The sequence below is a fragment of the Rhododendron vialii genome, chromosome 10a (assembly GCF_030253575.1).
Source record: "Rhododendron vialii isolate Sample 1 chromosome 10a, ASM3025357v1".
Classification (NCBI taxonomy): Eukaryota; Viridiplantae; Streptophyta; class Magnoliopsida; order Ericales; family Ericaceae; genus Rhododendron; species Rhododendron vialii.
The window spans coordinates 31,374,930-31,391,586 of record NC_080566.1 but is presented as its reverse complement, the minus strand read 5'-3'; the positions used below and the strand labels follow the sequence as shown (position 1 = coordinate 31,391,586).

Sequence of the window (16,657 nt, the reverse complement as noted above, 5' to 3'; positions counted from 1 at the left end):
TTATTATTCTCTCTCTTACGATCCTAACATACTTTGTGTTTGTACCCATTTCATGTCTGTTTAATTTGGTATTAGAGCCAATGTTGTTCATTCTAGCTTAAACCCCTTCTGGGAACTTCTTTTCCAAAATTATTTCAAATCTTTTCTAAAAGAAAAATTGAAACGTATACTCTGTGGTTGCCTTTTAAGGATCCTCCACATCAGAAACTTCATTAACTATTTTGATTACAAAATTTTGTATCAGTGGGTTAAAAGTACCTTGAGACTTTGGCTTTTGAGCAGTGTGTCTCGGTTTATCTACCCTAGTATACAGAATTTTATTAATCAAAATTGATTAAAAGATTTTACATTTAAAAGGAAAAGATTTGTTGTATGAGGAAACGAAGAACCCAGACTTTTATCCATAAAAAATGAATCATTTATTTTCCATCTATTCCTCTGCTACCTCCTCTTTAGTTCCTTCACGATCATCCATCAATAGAAATTCCTCAACTTCTTCCTTTAATCTTCAATACTTGTATGAGTTTGAATATCTACTTGATAATAGTGAGGTTCCCCTTACTGATCTTCCTTTCTTAAACCCATATAATGTCTTTGTCAGACCACAAACTTCTGTAAAAAAGACTATCACCCAACTCTTTTCCACAAAGCGTCCAACCTCCGTAAAAGAGTATGTCCAATCCTCCAAGTTTGATCAATGTTTTATAGCAGCTACAGAAGCTACACAACTTTTACCCCTGGAAATCCTGGTTGATTTGCCTCGCCTTTGGCAACAACAAGAATTTACTCATCTTCACTTTGGAGCAATCAGACTAGCTGTCACTTTTCATGGTAGAAAAGATTTACCTGTTACTTCCAGACTTACTCTGGTAGACACCAGATTTATATAGTACCAGCACGCATGTATTGTTACTGTCCAAACCACGTTAAATGCTGGAACTGTGATCTTTACCTTTTACCCCAATTTCAACATGCTACTAGCAGATCCTCATTTACTATCAGCCTTGAAAGTGCAAGTTCAAATTGGTGGTGTCTCCCAAATTTCAACCACATATGCAGCAACTCTTCACTATCAAATGGCCTATCGCCGTCAAAACCATGCCTTTGACATGTCATTACCTTCCTCCACAGATGAAACCCTTTTCCTAACTATCAACGCACCTCATCAAGCTTCCTGTGTCCATGTTCCACGTCAAATTTCCCGTTCTGATCTTCTCAAGCTTCTTCCAGAGTCTTGGGTCACAGCTTATGAGAAAAACCAACAAAAGCCTATATCAGTTCAATCCTCAACTCCAACTTTCATCCCAAAACCTGATGGCACAGTGGAGTTTTCATTCCCAAAAGAAATCTATGCCTCATCCTCCACCCCATCCTGTCATTTTTCCTTCAAGAATTGATATGTTTGTAGATGGTTCTAGACCTGGCCCTCTAATTAAATATTTCCAACCCAGTGGCCTTCCAGTCTTCTATTTTAAAAATCCAGAAATAGCTCATTGTTAATTTGATGCCTGTGACTGTGCTGAGTGTCTAGAAGACAGTCTTCTAGAAGATGACGAAGACTTGAAAATTCATGTCACATATGTCCTCCATCACCTTCACCTTCCACTCCTTGTAAATCTCCACCTCCTCCTCAACCTTCATCTGATGATGGTTCTTCGAGTCAACCAATTGGGTGTTTTATGTTCACCTCAACCCCTCTTTGGACTGAAGCAGATTTTCCTCCTTTGGAGTTCCATAATTCTAAAGAAAGGACGACCCACCGACATAAAATTCCAGACCCTACTATCATTCTTCCTGATGGCAGCACTAAAGGAGTGTCAGCAGCAGAAGCATCAATAAATTGGTAGTCAGCAAATTCTTTGGCTCAAAATCAAATTCTTCAGAGAATTGCTAACTCTCAGCAAAATTTGGAGAATGTTGTACATAAGAAGTTATCATCTTTGAAACTTCTTATCAGAGATTTGCAGCAAAAAATTCAAAATGTTCACCAGGAACTTCTCCAGATAGCATACGTCAACCAAGCATTTTCAGCAGCTTTTTACCAAAATGATGTTGAAATGAAATATCTAAAGAATCAGCTTCATTCACTTCAAGCTCAGCAGTATTCTCAGCAAAAAAGTCCATTTGACATGTTCACATCTTCCTCACAACAAAATTTGTTTGCGTATCCTTAAATGTCTCAACCCTTACCTATAAATCTTACCTCAAAATTTAGTGAGTCAAGCTCCATCTTTGGGAGCTCATCAGTTTTTCTTCCTCCACCAAAAAAACCATCTCCACCAAAACTTCCTTTCCCAAAGCTCCAGATAAAACCTATTCAACCTCCAACAATTCTGTCTCCACCATCTGCATCTACCTCTATTCCTACTACCTCCACTCCTTCTAAACCATTTGATCCAAATTCAAAGTCACCCCAGTTAATGGTTCAATCAACTTCTAGCCCTTCCAAAAATCCAATCTCCACTCTCCACTCTCCACTCTCCACTCTCCACTCTCCTACATACCTTAGCCACTATACCAGAAACCTCATCTTTTGAACCAACCATTGAGTTTAATTCGGATACTGAATCCATTGACCCTATGCCAATTCCTCATGTTTTCATGATAAACCCAGAAAATTTTCCAGAAGAACATGTTGAAGATCCTATTATTGAAGAAGGTCCTGAGTTTGATACAATTTCAGAAATCCCAATCTTTAATTCCTTCTCACTTTCCAACATCCATACCCAAGATTTCTCCTTTGATAACATTCCCCCATCAAAATGGCTAGATAAGCTTTATGAGATTCATGCTTGGTGTATAGCTGTTATGCTTTCCCCAAACACTACACTGAGTATTGTCATTACTAAGCGTACAACAAAATTCCTTAGCCGTCTTCGTCAATGGTACTTGGCTCTTGGTGAGCACCGACAACTACAACTTAAACAATTGCCAACCCTTAATCAATTCATCTCAGTCCTGCATACAGAGTTTCTTGGAGACCATAACAACACAAAAGAGTTTGTTCGAGAAGAATATCTCAGCATGAAGTGATGTTCATTCAAAAGAAAAGATTTGGAGATTCATTATGACCGTATGTCTCAGAGATTTTATCTTCTCAACGGCATGGATGATGTCAACCTCAAGCAAGCTTTTCTCAATTCCCTACCTGAACCATTGGAAAATGAGATAACAAGGTTGCTTCAAACGAAAGGATTGACGCTAAATGCAATATCTCTTGGTGGTATTTACCAGCACTCTTTGATTGCATTAGAAAAATTGGGCAATCACCACAAATTCCTCAGAACTCTTGAAGAACAAGAAAAACTTCTTGGCAAAGCGTGTGACCGACCAGACCAATCTATAAAGTGCAAAGACAAGAAGTGCACCTGTCGTCCTTCCTATCAGAAGTCCAAACACTTTCAGAAAATGGAAGTTCCAATCTCTTGGCAAGTTTTCAAAGTTTTCAAAATCTAGCAAGTTTTCACGCTAAAAAAATGAAAATTTTTCAAGAAGAAAAAGTTCAGAGGACAGCAAAAGTCTGATCGCTGCTACATATGCAGAAAGATGGGGCACTATGCCAAACAGTGTCCAAATAAAGCAGCAAGGGACAAAATGGTGAGCTCTTTGGCTCTTATTGATGATGATCTTGAAGATGCCGATGTTAAATCATTATTTTCCATTCATGATGAAGCAACAGCTGAAGCAGTTCTTGCATTCACTTTTGATGATTCAGATGATTCATTAAAATTAGATGATTCTTCTGATGATTCTGACTCATTCCCCTATGAAATCCAAACATTTGAGTTCTCAAACATCATGATAGCTCAACCCTTAGCCAAAGTCAAAATCTTGCTTGGAAAATATGAGAAACCCATACCGGTTATCGCTTTCTTTGATACTGGTGCAGCAGCCTTCATTCTTAACCCAGCAATCCTCCCCAGGTCCTACTGGCAATCATGTTTTAGACCCTTTACAGCAGCCAATGGAGAAGCTTTTGTCATCACTCTGATCAGTGAGCCTATTACCATCCAACTTTTCCCAGGATACACCATAAAACACCAAGTCTATGGTTTTGATCTCCCAGGAAAAGATTTATTGTTAGGCTTTGATATTCACCAAAATCTCAGCAAAGTCTTATGGCTCAAAAAAGGCTTGAAATACAAAAACTACCTATTACCTTGGACCACCCAACCAAATCTCTTTTCCATAGAAAATTTCTCCTCCATCAAAGAAGCCATAATCCAAACTTCTTGTGCTGAATTCCATTCTAAGTTCCTCACCAAATGCTCGAACCCACTCTGGAAAAACCCAAAGTTCTTCATTTCTCTTCCCTTTAAGAAAAATGACAACATCAGAGCATCTCCAATAGCCTCAATCCAATCCTAAGCAAATAGACTATCCAAAAGGCCCAAATAGTAGTTTAGCTAGCCCTTTCTAGTGTGAAGCTGCCAACAGTCTAACCAATTGGGCCCTTCAAAAAATTGCAAAAAAAAAAAAAAACAGAAACCTGCAAAAAATGGAAACCTGCAAAAAAATGGCATTTGAACTGGAAAAAAACGGAAACCTGCAAGAGCTCCTTTTTTTGGGGTAAAACCGCAACAGCTCCTTTTTATTCCCTTGAACTGGTAAAACAGGTAAGCTTCCCTTCATCTTTCTCCTATTTCCCCTATTTCATACCAATCTCAGTTTTATTTCCCCTATTTCTCCTATTTCCCTTCATTCTTTATTGTTCTAAACTTTCATTCTTTCTCCTATTTCCCCTCAATTTCACACCAATTTCAATTTTAATTTTCTTGAAACATCATTCCATCTATCTTATTTATGTCTCGCAATCCTCTACTAAATTTTCTTCTTCACAATGACTCTGACGATGATAATTTGGAGCTATTTACCGTAGTCGTTATGGAAGAAGAAAGACTAAATAGTGAAAGAGGAGTAGTCCGACATCGTGGTTCTGTTCAAGGTCACAATTATATTCATCGCGGAACTATCCTTGGCCATGAAACGATTTTTTGCGACTATTTTGCCGAACCACCCGTTTATCCTCCCGAGTATTTTCGAAGGAGGTTTCGTATGAGCCGTTCTCTTTTTCTCCGTATTCAAGCTGAGGTAGAAGCACATGATCCATACTTTGTCCAAGGAAGAAATGCTGCTGGAATGCTCGGTTTGTCTTCGCTTCAAAAGATGATGGCAGCAATTCGGATCCTTGCTTATGGGGTATCGGCTGATTTTTTGGATGAGATTGTGAGGATAGGAGAAAGCACCGCTATAGAGAGTCTAGAGAGATTTGTCAAAGCGATGATTGAGATTTTTTTCGGTGAATACTTAAGGTCACCCATTAGCAATGACATTGCTAGATTGCTAGCAGTTGGTGAATGGCGTGGATTTCCTGGGATGTTGGGTAGCATTGATTGTATGCATTGGAAATGGAAGAATTGCCCAACGGCATGGAAAGGAATGTATAGTGGCCATATTCCCGAACCGACTGTTATTTTGGAAGCCATAGCGTCATATGATCGATGGATGTGGCATGCATATTTTGGATTACCGGGATCAAATAATGACATCGATGTGCTAGAAAGGTCAACAGTATTTAGTGAATTGGCCCCAAGGACGTGCTCCTCCAGCCAATTACTCAATCAATGGTCATAACTATGCAATGGGATATTATCTAGCGGATGGTATATATCCTCGATGGTCAACATTTGTGAAAACAATTTCGTGTCTGTAAGGAAACAAGAAAAAGTTTTTCGCAGCAACCCAAGAGTCAACAAGGAAGGATGTAAAGTGTGCATTTGGAGTGCTTCAAGCTCGTTTTGCAGTTATACGTCAACCTGCACGTTTTTGGAGACTTAGCATGCTCAAAGTTATTATGAAGGCATGCATAATACTGCATACCATGATCATTGAGGACGAACGAGAAGATGATACGCAAGACTATGAATATGAAAGGAATGATGGACCTCCCCTCGAACCAGTATCGCATGAGCATACTATGGAACTTATGGAGTTCATTCGACGCCAACATGTTATTCGAAGTAGAGAAACTCACTCCCAACTTCAATTAGACCTCGTTGAGCACTTATGGGAGCGACATAGCCAGTCATAGGAATTTGTAGTAGTAAATTTCATTTATGCAATTATGTAATCTCATTTATTCAAGTATATAATCCCATTTATACAATCATGTAATTCTCATTTATGTAATTCGAAGACTTATGTATTTTTTTTTCTAAACATCTGTTACGTTTTTGCAACCAGTGAACTTGCTTAAGAACTTAATCCAAGAAATATGGCATCCCCTTTTGCAAGATCGGGTGAACGGTATCACAAACATGTATAATGTTCTATTCATTCATCAGGGGTGCAATTACTTAAATGATTTTGCAGCCAGTGAACTTGCTTAACCGATAAAAAAAAAGACACAAAAGCATAAACAGGTACAAAGTAACCAGTACTATGCATTGTTTGTAGGTTGGCATAAATTGTTAGGACAATTTCCTAACGACAAGCTTTTAGGACAATTGGTGATATAATGTTGTATAAAAACTTAGGTCTCTTAGAGGTCTTGAATTCAAGACTCTTCTTCTGCATTTGTTCCCTATCAGCCAATTGTTGCAGCCTTATCTGGACGGCACCCAATTGCCGGGCAAGTTCAGAACAAGCAGAAACAGTAGAGTATCACAACCAGCAACAAAGTAAACACCATAGGAAAACGTTTGGATACTAGATCAAATGAGCCAGCTAACACTTAGTACTCCATGTTCCATGCACTGGACACGATACCAGATCAGTCCACCAAAACGTATGGATACTAGATCAGTCCACCATGATCCATGACTGAATTCAGACCTAAACTTTGCAGCAAGAAATAGGTATTGACAATAGAATTTAGCATATGAGTGAGCCATACACAAATATTCATCAGATGTAAATTTCGCTATCAAAAGGCTTACAAAGTTCGACGCTTCTATTACTAACAAACTTAGCCAGCGAAAACCAACAATCGTCGAGGCAACAAAAACTAGCAATCATCTACATTCTTAATGACAAAACTATAACAAAAACCAGGAATCATCGAGGCAAACTAGTTCAACCCCGCCAAAACATGTAGATATCCAAAAAAGTTCAACTACTAACAATTCTAAATCCTTTTTTCGCGTTGTTGAAGGATCTCCCTTTGTCGGCTTTGATAGTACTCTTGTTGCACATGAGGCAAGGCACTTGTATCTACCAACATTATTCTCTCCTCCTCTTTCATCTTTTCCACACGAAGCATTTTTTTCTTAATAGAGATTTTCTCTTCCCCTTGACGAAGTTTCTCTTTCTCAAGTTGGTGTCTCTCTTGCTCTTGAACATGTAGTTGTGGGATAATGTCCATTTTTTAGTCACTCTCTTTTTTTTGTTCTTCCTTGATATCAATTAGTATTCCTGCAAGAGGAGAAGTGAAAATTTCAGCTTTCTTTCTTTTTTTCAATCGCTCCTTCTCACCTTTATTACCCGGAGGTCTCTCCAAGTCCACAAAGGTGGCATCACCTTCTCCAAGATCTACCAACTCTGGAGTAGAAGGAGAAGGTACTGTCCAAGTTTAGTTCTTCTTTGGTTTTTTCCTCTCAAAGTCCTCCAACCACTTTGGTTGGTACCTCAACTGTTTCCAACAGTGTTCAAACTGAAATGAGCTATTTTTTGAGGTATCGAGTGACTTGTAGTAAGTTTTTGCTTTAGAGACCTAAAAACATATTAAAAAAATTACATCAGATGTAAAAACTATGAAGCAATGAGCTGCTGTAATGGTTAATATTGAAGCTCAACACCTTGTCTTCCTCGGTCACACCACTTTGATGCCTCAATTCAATTCGAGCATAGCATCCACAGAACTTGTTAACAGAAAGTTGAATCGCTGACCACATGTTCATTAGAGAGTTCTCATTACGCTCAGAAATGAAAGACTTGTGCTCGTGGAAATAATCCAACACTCTTCTCCAATATGTTTTGTTGTGCCTAACACGAAATTGAGAATATAATAAATCAACAAGCAATAAACAAGAACACAAGGATATACGTGGTTCCGTTCAAGAACAAAGCAAAAAAGTACTCCACAGGGAAAAGAGCAAGAGGATTCACTATAAACGGGGAGAGAAACAAAGAGCCGGCTATACCCGTAACTCTAATTGAAGCACCAAATAGATATCTAGGGACAAATCTCTGGTGGAACCCAAAAGGGAGACACAAACCCTTGGTGGAACCCTAAGAGCATAAACAAAACCCTAATATCTAAGCCTTTGAACAAAAGACCATAACCCTAGAAACCCCAAGGTCCCTATTTATAGAAAAACACTAAATAAACCTAAACCTAAACCGAATAGGAATAGGAATCTTAGTCAATTTAGGAATTCTAGTCAATTTCCAACATGTTTTACGATTCTGGTCATTCCCTTGCACGGCATCCAAGCTTATATTCAGATATGCCAATACAAGCAAGTTGTCTTCTTCATCGGTGAAATTGCCACCGCGTTGCGGTTTCTTAGAAGTGGATCCCATTTGAGCTGAGGTTTGAGAAACTTCATCTTGAGGCTCCATTGAGAGTTCATCTTCTAAGATCAAACCATCTTGTAAGAGATTTGTGAAATATGCATTTTTCCGCGCATCCATCCCTACAAGAACAAGAAGGTATCAACAAAGCTGACCATTCTTTCCTAGCCAATGGAAGTAATAGGACAACGCAAATCATACTCAGACTGATGTACTAAGATGAGCGCGCTGCATCAGATTCTCATGGAAATTTACTTGTGAGTTGTGAATGACAGGATGAGAAACCACTTCAATGTGATTCTTAACGTAAGAGTTATGATTACGACCCAATTTGGAGACAGTCAAACTTGACTATGAAATATAATAGAGAAAACCAAGTAAAATACAATTAAGCAACAAAAGGCTATCCCTGGCCAAGCCATGAAACTTGAAGAAAACCCAAGTAAACTACAGTTCCTTTCTACATCTTGCATCATAACCCCATCTCAGCAAAAATCCAAAGACAAACTTCTCTTGGCTATCCACCTTCTGTAGAAACAGGAAACTTGCAGACCGATTTTGATAAGTTGACCACATTGCATCAGATGCTCAAGAAAAATTGACTTGTAAATGAGCAACCACTTCAATGTTTGTTCTCAATACAAGACCCAATTTGGGTACAAACAAACTTGATTATGGAAAATATGAAGAAAACCCAAAGTAAACTACAGGTACAATGACGATTTGAGGGTGGAGCGATGCAAAGCTCTGCATCTACTACTTCCATCAAGCACGTTCAGCTAATTTCAGCACATCTAACTTAAGAAAACACATTATTTCTCTAAATCACATTGGGAATACTGCTGCACCCTCAAATCATTAGTAGTTCTTTGAATAAGGAAACTAAATGCTCAATGGGGCATTTTATCAAATAGCTAATATACAAACCAAGCTGCCTCAAGGATTGTTTTGTTGGACTTTAAATACGGAGGTGATTTTCGATTTCCCACTTAATTCCTACCCATTGGATTGGCAGATGAAAAAACAAGATAGGAAACCAAGTTATGCTTTACTAAGTTCAGTTGCTTACAAATAACAAGGATCGAATCAGAATGCTTTCTTTTACCATTGATACCTAATCTTCTCCAATTTCATACACAAATTGATATGGCTGAAAACAATACATAATCTGAACCAGAATCACAAGTAGAACTTGTAATTTCGAAAGAGGGAGAAGCATACCTTGTCTTGATGTTAGGAGGATGAAAATTCTCAGAAAAACCCAACAATGAATCTACTTATTGAAATAGAGATGAGAAAAGGAGGGAAACTGAGAGTGTTGGGCGAGAGAATGGACATGAGTCATCCAAGAAGGGCGGGAAAAGGAGCGTGAGAATAAATCGCCCAAAGACGAGAGCTACAGTGCCACGCTAGGCCAACCGAGCTATTGTAGCACACAACCAAATCCCCGAGCGTGGAGCTAGTCTGCTGGGGAAGGGGTTTTTGGGCTTTGGCTAGTCATTTTGCTGAAAACTCTCCTTTGCTAGGTTTCGATGAGGAAATTGGAGATGGAGGGGTTTGAGGTCGGAGGTGAGGTGCGAGTGTAAGCAAGTGACGATACAAAAGAGGAGGAGAAACAGAGGAAGGATGGGTTGTTGGGTTTGGAGTAGAGACGTTTTGAACTCAAATGTGACATCAGATTTTGCATCTTGGAGAGAGAGAGAGCAGAGAGGAGAGAGAATGGTTAGGGGTTAGGGTTGAGAGCTGTTAATGCCGCCACAACCCCCCCCCCCCCCCCCCCGCGTCAGGGGGGTCTGACATCGGGCCTATCATTTTCCCATTTTACCCATCATGCGCGCACTCTCTCTCACGTGTCACACCGCTTTCTCTTTCGTTTTTTTTGTTTTATAAAATTTTAAATGCTAAAAACATTTTTTTTCATGTATTTTTTTAATAAATTTTATATATTTAAAATCTACTCAACAAAACCGATCAAACGAGCCTAATATTGATGGTGAAATAACGTAAAACAAAAAAATTATATTTTTGTGGTAGCTTGAACTGTCTAAAGAGGTTGAAAAATTAATTGTTCCAAATTTCAATCCGTTTGAACCGGTGAAAAAATTTTAGTTTTTTGATCATTTTATCCTAAATAGTCATAATTAACTTTTGACTATATGGCTCTCGTTGATTAACCCTAAGAAAGTCGTAGAATCAAATATCTCTTAGGGTTAATCAACGAGAGCTCTAGAGTCAAAATTTAATTATGACAATTTAGAATAAAATGATCAGAAAAATAAAATCTTTCCACCGGTTCAAACGGATTTAAATTTGGAACACTTAATTTTTTAACCATATTTTTTAGTCTATAAATTGTCTAAAGAGTTTGAAATCACGTATTTGTTTAAATAAATTTTATATATTTGAAATTTACTCAATGAAACCTATCAAACAAGTCTAATATTGAATATGAAATAATGTGTTTAAATTAAATGATTTTTTTTTAAACCCAATGTATTATCTCTTTGTTTTTATTTTTTTGTCCTTCATTTTTTTTAAACTTCTATATTTGAGTTTTTCAAGCAAATTATGTATGTTGAATTCACTTAAATTTACTTTTATATTTCTCTGAACAGTCAATAATACAAACTGAAATCAAATTTCATTTAATTATAATTGAGTATATAAAACCAATACATGAACATAAATAAATACACAAATTTAGTCAACATTTCCGCCAAATTGTGGTCGTTGTCCCGGCGGATCCATCTACATTACTTCATACCACAATTGGAGGCATGCTTCATAAGGATGAGCTCATCCTTGTGCTTCATCTAATGCATTTGGCCTCCACCATATGATGATGGATGGTATAGGGTAATGGCGGTATAGGAAAACTTGCAAGAAGTGATTGCCATTAACACGGCCAATAGCTATATGTGTGCGCGCTGCGAATGGAACTGGATGGGAGCTCAACGGCAAGTGAGTGAGACAACTCAAAGCAATCATATCGAATGTATACAGTACAACGTTGTCTTTTATGCGATGACAAGTCTCAATGGTATGGAATCCATCCAATGATCCTTTGGTGCCGATGGCTGGAATAAACGAAGTCTTCGTAGCACGCGGGATATATAATTACGTTCTGGATAAAGCTGTTCATACAGGACCTAAATTGTGTTCAATCTCTTGGATAAGGTCCTGTCGTACTTGAGCCCATTCATCTTCAGAACCATAGACTTGCACGACTATCGCCCTGAAGCCACAATGATCGTCCGGTCGAACGTCAACACAGTGGGAAATATAACGCTGATATTGCTGAAGAAATTTCTGAACGAGGTGATCCCTCTCATTGCTCCTTCGTGATGTTGGAATAAGTGAGGGCCAAGATTCTGAAGTGGTACTGTAAATGAAGATATGCGACCTCTATTCTGCTCATCTCTACCTATAGGTCGACCCCTGTGTTCTTTGTTGTATGCTGGGGGTCGAATTGTACAACGAGATGAATCCGCCATATCGAGAAACCTGTCCATCAGAGACTCTCGACTGTCGGAATCCATTTCATTTAATATTTCAATAAGCTGAGCTGTCCTGTCGGATTGTGCTCCCTCGTCAGTATGCCTCTGGGCGTGCATGGACAACATACTCCAATGAGGGTGGATAGCGCTTAGCGGAATTGGTCTGTCCACTGAACGATAAAGTACAATATCGTGAAAGCATGGCAATCCGTGTGTCCTTTTGATCTTACAAAAGCAAAGACCGGCTTTGTTATCAGTGCATTGTGCTTGCTTATGGATCAAGTTCATTGCCTGTAATGAAATGCGACCTCTGATTTCACTATAAATGTCTTCATGTAGATGTATGTGTCGTGGAATGTTGAAAGATTTCTGGAACGACTCCTGAATATCCCCGAACTGACTGGTCAACATCTTTTCTATTTTCTGAAAAGATGTTTGAAGCGAGGGCATGGTATCTCCCAAATATTTTTTGAGCCTCGCATGAGCAGATTCTGCCTTGCAATTTAATAATACACTGTGTTAAATAGGAAAGTTATATAAAGTATTCTTTAGTGCAGGACAGTAAATATACAATAACTATAGGAAAGTTACCTTTGGCTTCAATTGCTCCTGAGGTGCATAAACTGGTTTATATATGCTGCAACAAATCGCTTTTTATAAGAACCTAACCATGTATCCCAAAGGTATTGTATGGCATTGGAGTATGCTCAAACTCTCCGCACATGTCATTCCGCCTCTCTTGCAAAGACATCGGTGTCGATGAATGAATAAGCGACTACCATACATCAGAAAACTCGTCCCACCTCATACCAAGCATAGGGCTGCACTTCTTCATTACATACTGGTTTATGTGTCAAATACAAAGGATATGCTGTGCGAAGGGGAAACATATTACAATGGCGCCAAGAAGTGTCAGATCCCTATCTGAAACAACCACCAATGGCAATGCGGCCCCTTTTTCAACCAGCCATCTCTTTAAGGTATCCAACACCCATATCAGTCGCTCTTTCGTCTCATTATTCAAATATGCAAACATAAAAGAGTAAGTTTTCATTGTGGATATGATACCCACAACTTCCAAGAGTGGTATCCGATACTCATTACTCTTGTACGTCGCATCAATAATCAACACGGACAGAAAATTGACAGATAGCCCTAGGCTTCTAGGATGAACCCAAAGAATATCTGTAGTTTCGTTGGTGTGTTCATTTTTAAGATAGTCATAAATGTATTTTTTTTTCGTTTAATTCTTTCAAGATGTATCCAATAGGAGATAGACCCCCCAGCTGCAGTTGTTCTTTCTTATACAGTGCCTTCATATTATAAATCCTCCTGATTCCTGTACTAATTGACAGGTCTTGTTGTCTCATGAAACTAGAAATTTCTCGAGGCACGGTGTTGCTAGACATATCACGAACTAATTGTTGCTGGATTGGGGTCAACCTTGACGGGTACTCATATCCCTCAAAACTTTCAGCTGGTTCATGGTTATGAAAACCTTTAATATCCTTCAAACTCCACATGACACCGTCTGGAGATTGTGGTACACCTTGCAGCTTAAACGGGCAATCACATTTTTTAGTTCCAGTATTCCTTTGCATTGAATGTCCTTCCTGCGGCGATTTGTACAATCCTCCCTTTTTACAAATAAGAATGCACTTCAGCATCTTGTTGCCCTTTATACTAGCAGATTTTCTTATGACAATCACAAAACCATTTTCCTTACCAACTCTCCGCGCCCAATCTACTATGACAGCTCTAGTTTCAAATATCTATAACAAAAAAAAAATGAATACGTATAAGCATAATATAATATCCCGTATATTAAAAAAATTGATTCTTGCATATAAGTGAGGGTGTGTGCACGTGAGAAGCTGGTATGCTTGAAACATGACAAAATAAGTAACAAATGTAACACCCATAAAATACATTCTATTACTTAGAGGAATTAAATTACTTAAATTACTTTTTTCTCGTTTCTCGTGTCTCGTGTCTCGTACACATGCTTCATTTTCTCGCGAACACATTATTCTTTCAAAGCTTACTAAAATCATGCGATGGTATTAAATCATATATTCATGCTTTTCGACTTTTAAATCAAGGTTCAATACGGCACATAAGATGAGAACAACATTACTTTCATTTTTATTGAAATAAATCTACTTTCAGTCTGTCTTGTTTTAGCAACAGAAGTGATATTAAAATCTTTTAGTTCATACTTTCATACAGTGGAAAAGATCAACAATACGCATATCCACTTAATATCCTTCTTTACAGTAGAGTTAACCATTTCGATTTCCTAGGTAACCCAATTATAGTGTATATTCATTATCATACAACTGACACTACAGTCAAATGTCCCTTTTAACATTTACCTACTCTAGTAAGTCTAGCTAGCAAAGAACTCTTCTACATTATTCTTTTTTTTTTTGGTCAATATACTTTTTTTTTTTATCAAGGCATAAATAATCTCGAGTTCCAACTACGGAATTATTAACTAGTTAGGTCCTAAAGCATGTCCTCCAATGACATCACGATAGTAAACAAGACATTTGATTCAAAAATAAATAATAATAATGCTTCTATGTTCCAGGGGATTTACATGCATCAAAAAAAAATACTATACTTTGGTATTTTAACAAAAGTCATAACAGTGATATATTTAAACGGTGCAAAAAAATTTAAAAATTATTATATAGTTTTAAGTAAATATTTTTCAATCAACATGCACCACAAAACATTTAATAACAATTAAAAAAATTCCTTGGATTTTTTTTTTCTTTTTCCATTTCTGTGAACTTCACATGGTATGTAGGGAAGATAGAATGAAGTGAAAGAATTAAATTTTCTACGTTTTTGGTTGTGCTACAAAAAGAGTACTACATTAACAAAAATAAGTAACAAATATGTATAATAACAACAGTAATAATTAACCTGGTCAGTCGTAAATTCGGCTGTGTAATCACGCCCAACGTAGGAGCTGCTCTCCCCACAAGGAACATCATTCGCAACATTGTTCCCAACTGACCAACTATCCGAAAATAAAAAATTGTACTGATCCATCATATTCTTTTATGAATTACGAAAATGAAATGAAAGTTAAGGAAAATTGTGAGGATGTGATTACTCAAAAATTGCTCTCAATCATCAGATTATATAGCCAACTCAATGCTCTGCAAGTTTCTGCATCTCTAAATTTGAAGCTACTCCGCAAGTTGATAAGGTCCAACCATAAGCAAATGATAAGGCGCTCATCTCTAAAAAAATTTCCTCTGCAGAATAACTGGTTACTCCTATTCAAGTGATGCTTAGTCATCAAGCCCCAATTCACCTATGTGTTGAACGTCCAAAACTTTTCAAGGCTCACATGCACACAAAATCACCACATGCACTACAAGGCACCGATTGCCTCTCTTTTTTCTTTTTCTTTTTTCGTTTCAACCGGTGAAAATTTTTAATTTTTTGATCATTTTATTAACTAAAATGATTAGGAAACTTTTTCTCTTTCCACCGGTTCAAACGGATTGAAATTTGGAACACATTTTTCAACCTCGTTAGACAGTTTAAACTACAAAAAAATATAATTTTTCTGTTTTACATTATTTTACCATCAATATTATGCTCGTTTTATAGGTTTCGTTGAGTAGATTTCAAATATATATAATTTATTTTAAAAAATACGTGAAAAAAAAGTTATTAACATTTAAAATTTTATAAAAAAAAATCAAAAGAGAGAGAGACTGCTGGGAGGGAGGGAGGGAGGGAGGGAGAAGAAGCCGGGGGGGCCGATTAGTAATCTGCGTTAGGGTTTGAGTTTTTTCACTTTCTTTCTTCTTTTTTAATCAAGTTTTTTCACTTTTTTGGTTCCTTGTCAAAAATATTATTTCTAAAAAAATTTTGCTTCGTGATCCGTAATTATTTTTTCATCTTAGTATTTTTTGTCAAATGTTTTTCTTTAGGTTCCATTTGTTTCGATGTAAAATATTTTTTTACGAAACAAATTTTAAATTTTTATTTTTCGGTATTTGGTTAGCACATGAAAAGTATTTTTTGCTAAGCTAGGTTCTGAAGTATTTTAATCAAGAATCTCTCTCTCTCTCTCTCTCTCTCTCTCTCTCTCTCTCTCTCTCTCTCTCTCTCTCTCTCTCTCTCTCTCTCTCTCTCTCTAATAGTATGATTTAGGAGAAGAAGTAAATGGAATACGCAATTTTGGAATAGATAATGGGTAAAACATTTTATCCAAAAATATTTTTTGTCCAAACAAACGGAGCCTAAATGCTAACAATCATATGGGATGAAACTGCACATAGGCCAAACGGCAAAGGATCAAAGTGAATTTTTCCCCGTTTATTCTTTCGCCGTTTATTCTCTCTTTGTTGTATTGAAACCGAAAAAAACAGCAATACAATACTATAATAAGAGAAACTTATTTCCGGAATAGCTGCAAACAGCCTATTTACGGAGCCATGCAATGTCAGCCGTCCATTTCAACAATCAATGGTCTAGATTTTAAAAAAACTATTTGTGTGAATAGTTTTAAGAAAATCCGAACCATCCAAAATACTTTTGGACGGCTAAGATTGAGCTCCGTAAACACGATTTTCTCTACTATAAGTAATCTACTAACTTTTGATAGGTTTGAAAAC

General features: G+C 37.3%; 1 protein-coding gene across 1 annotated transcript; it reads left to right on the top strand.

Moving 5' to 3' along the window:
- Nucleotides 1-4,884: 4,884 nt before the first annotated feature.
- On the top strand, nt 4,885-6,659 carry LOC131303115 (uncharacterized). The gene is made up of 5 exons (XM_058329908.1): nt 4,885-5,578; nt 5,715-6,020; nt 6,244-6,306; nt 6,457-6,509; nt 6,591-6,659. The coding sequence occupies exons 1-5, from the start codon at nt 4,885-4,887 to the stop codon at nt 6,657-6,659; spliced, it is 1,185 nt and encodes a 394-aa protein (XP_058185891.1).
- The last annotated feature ends 9,998 nt before the right edge of the window (nt 6,660-16,657 follow it).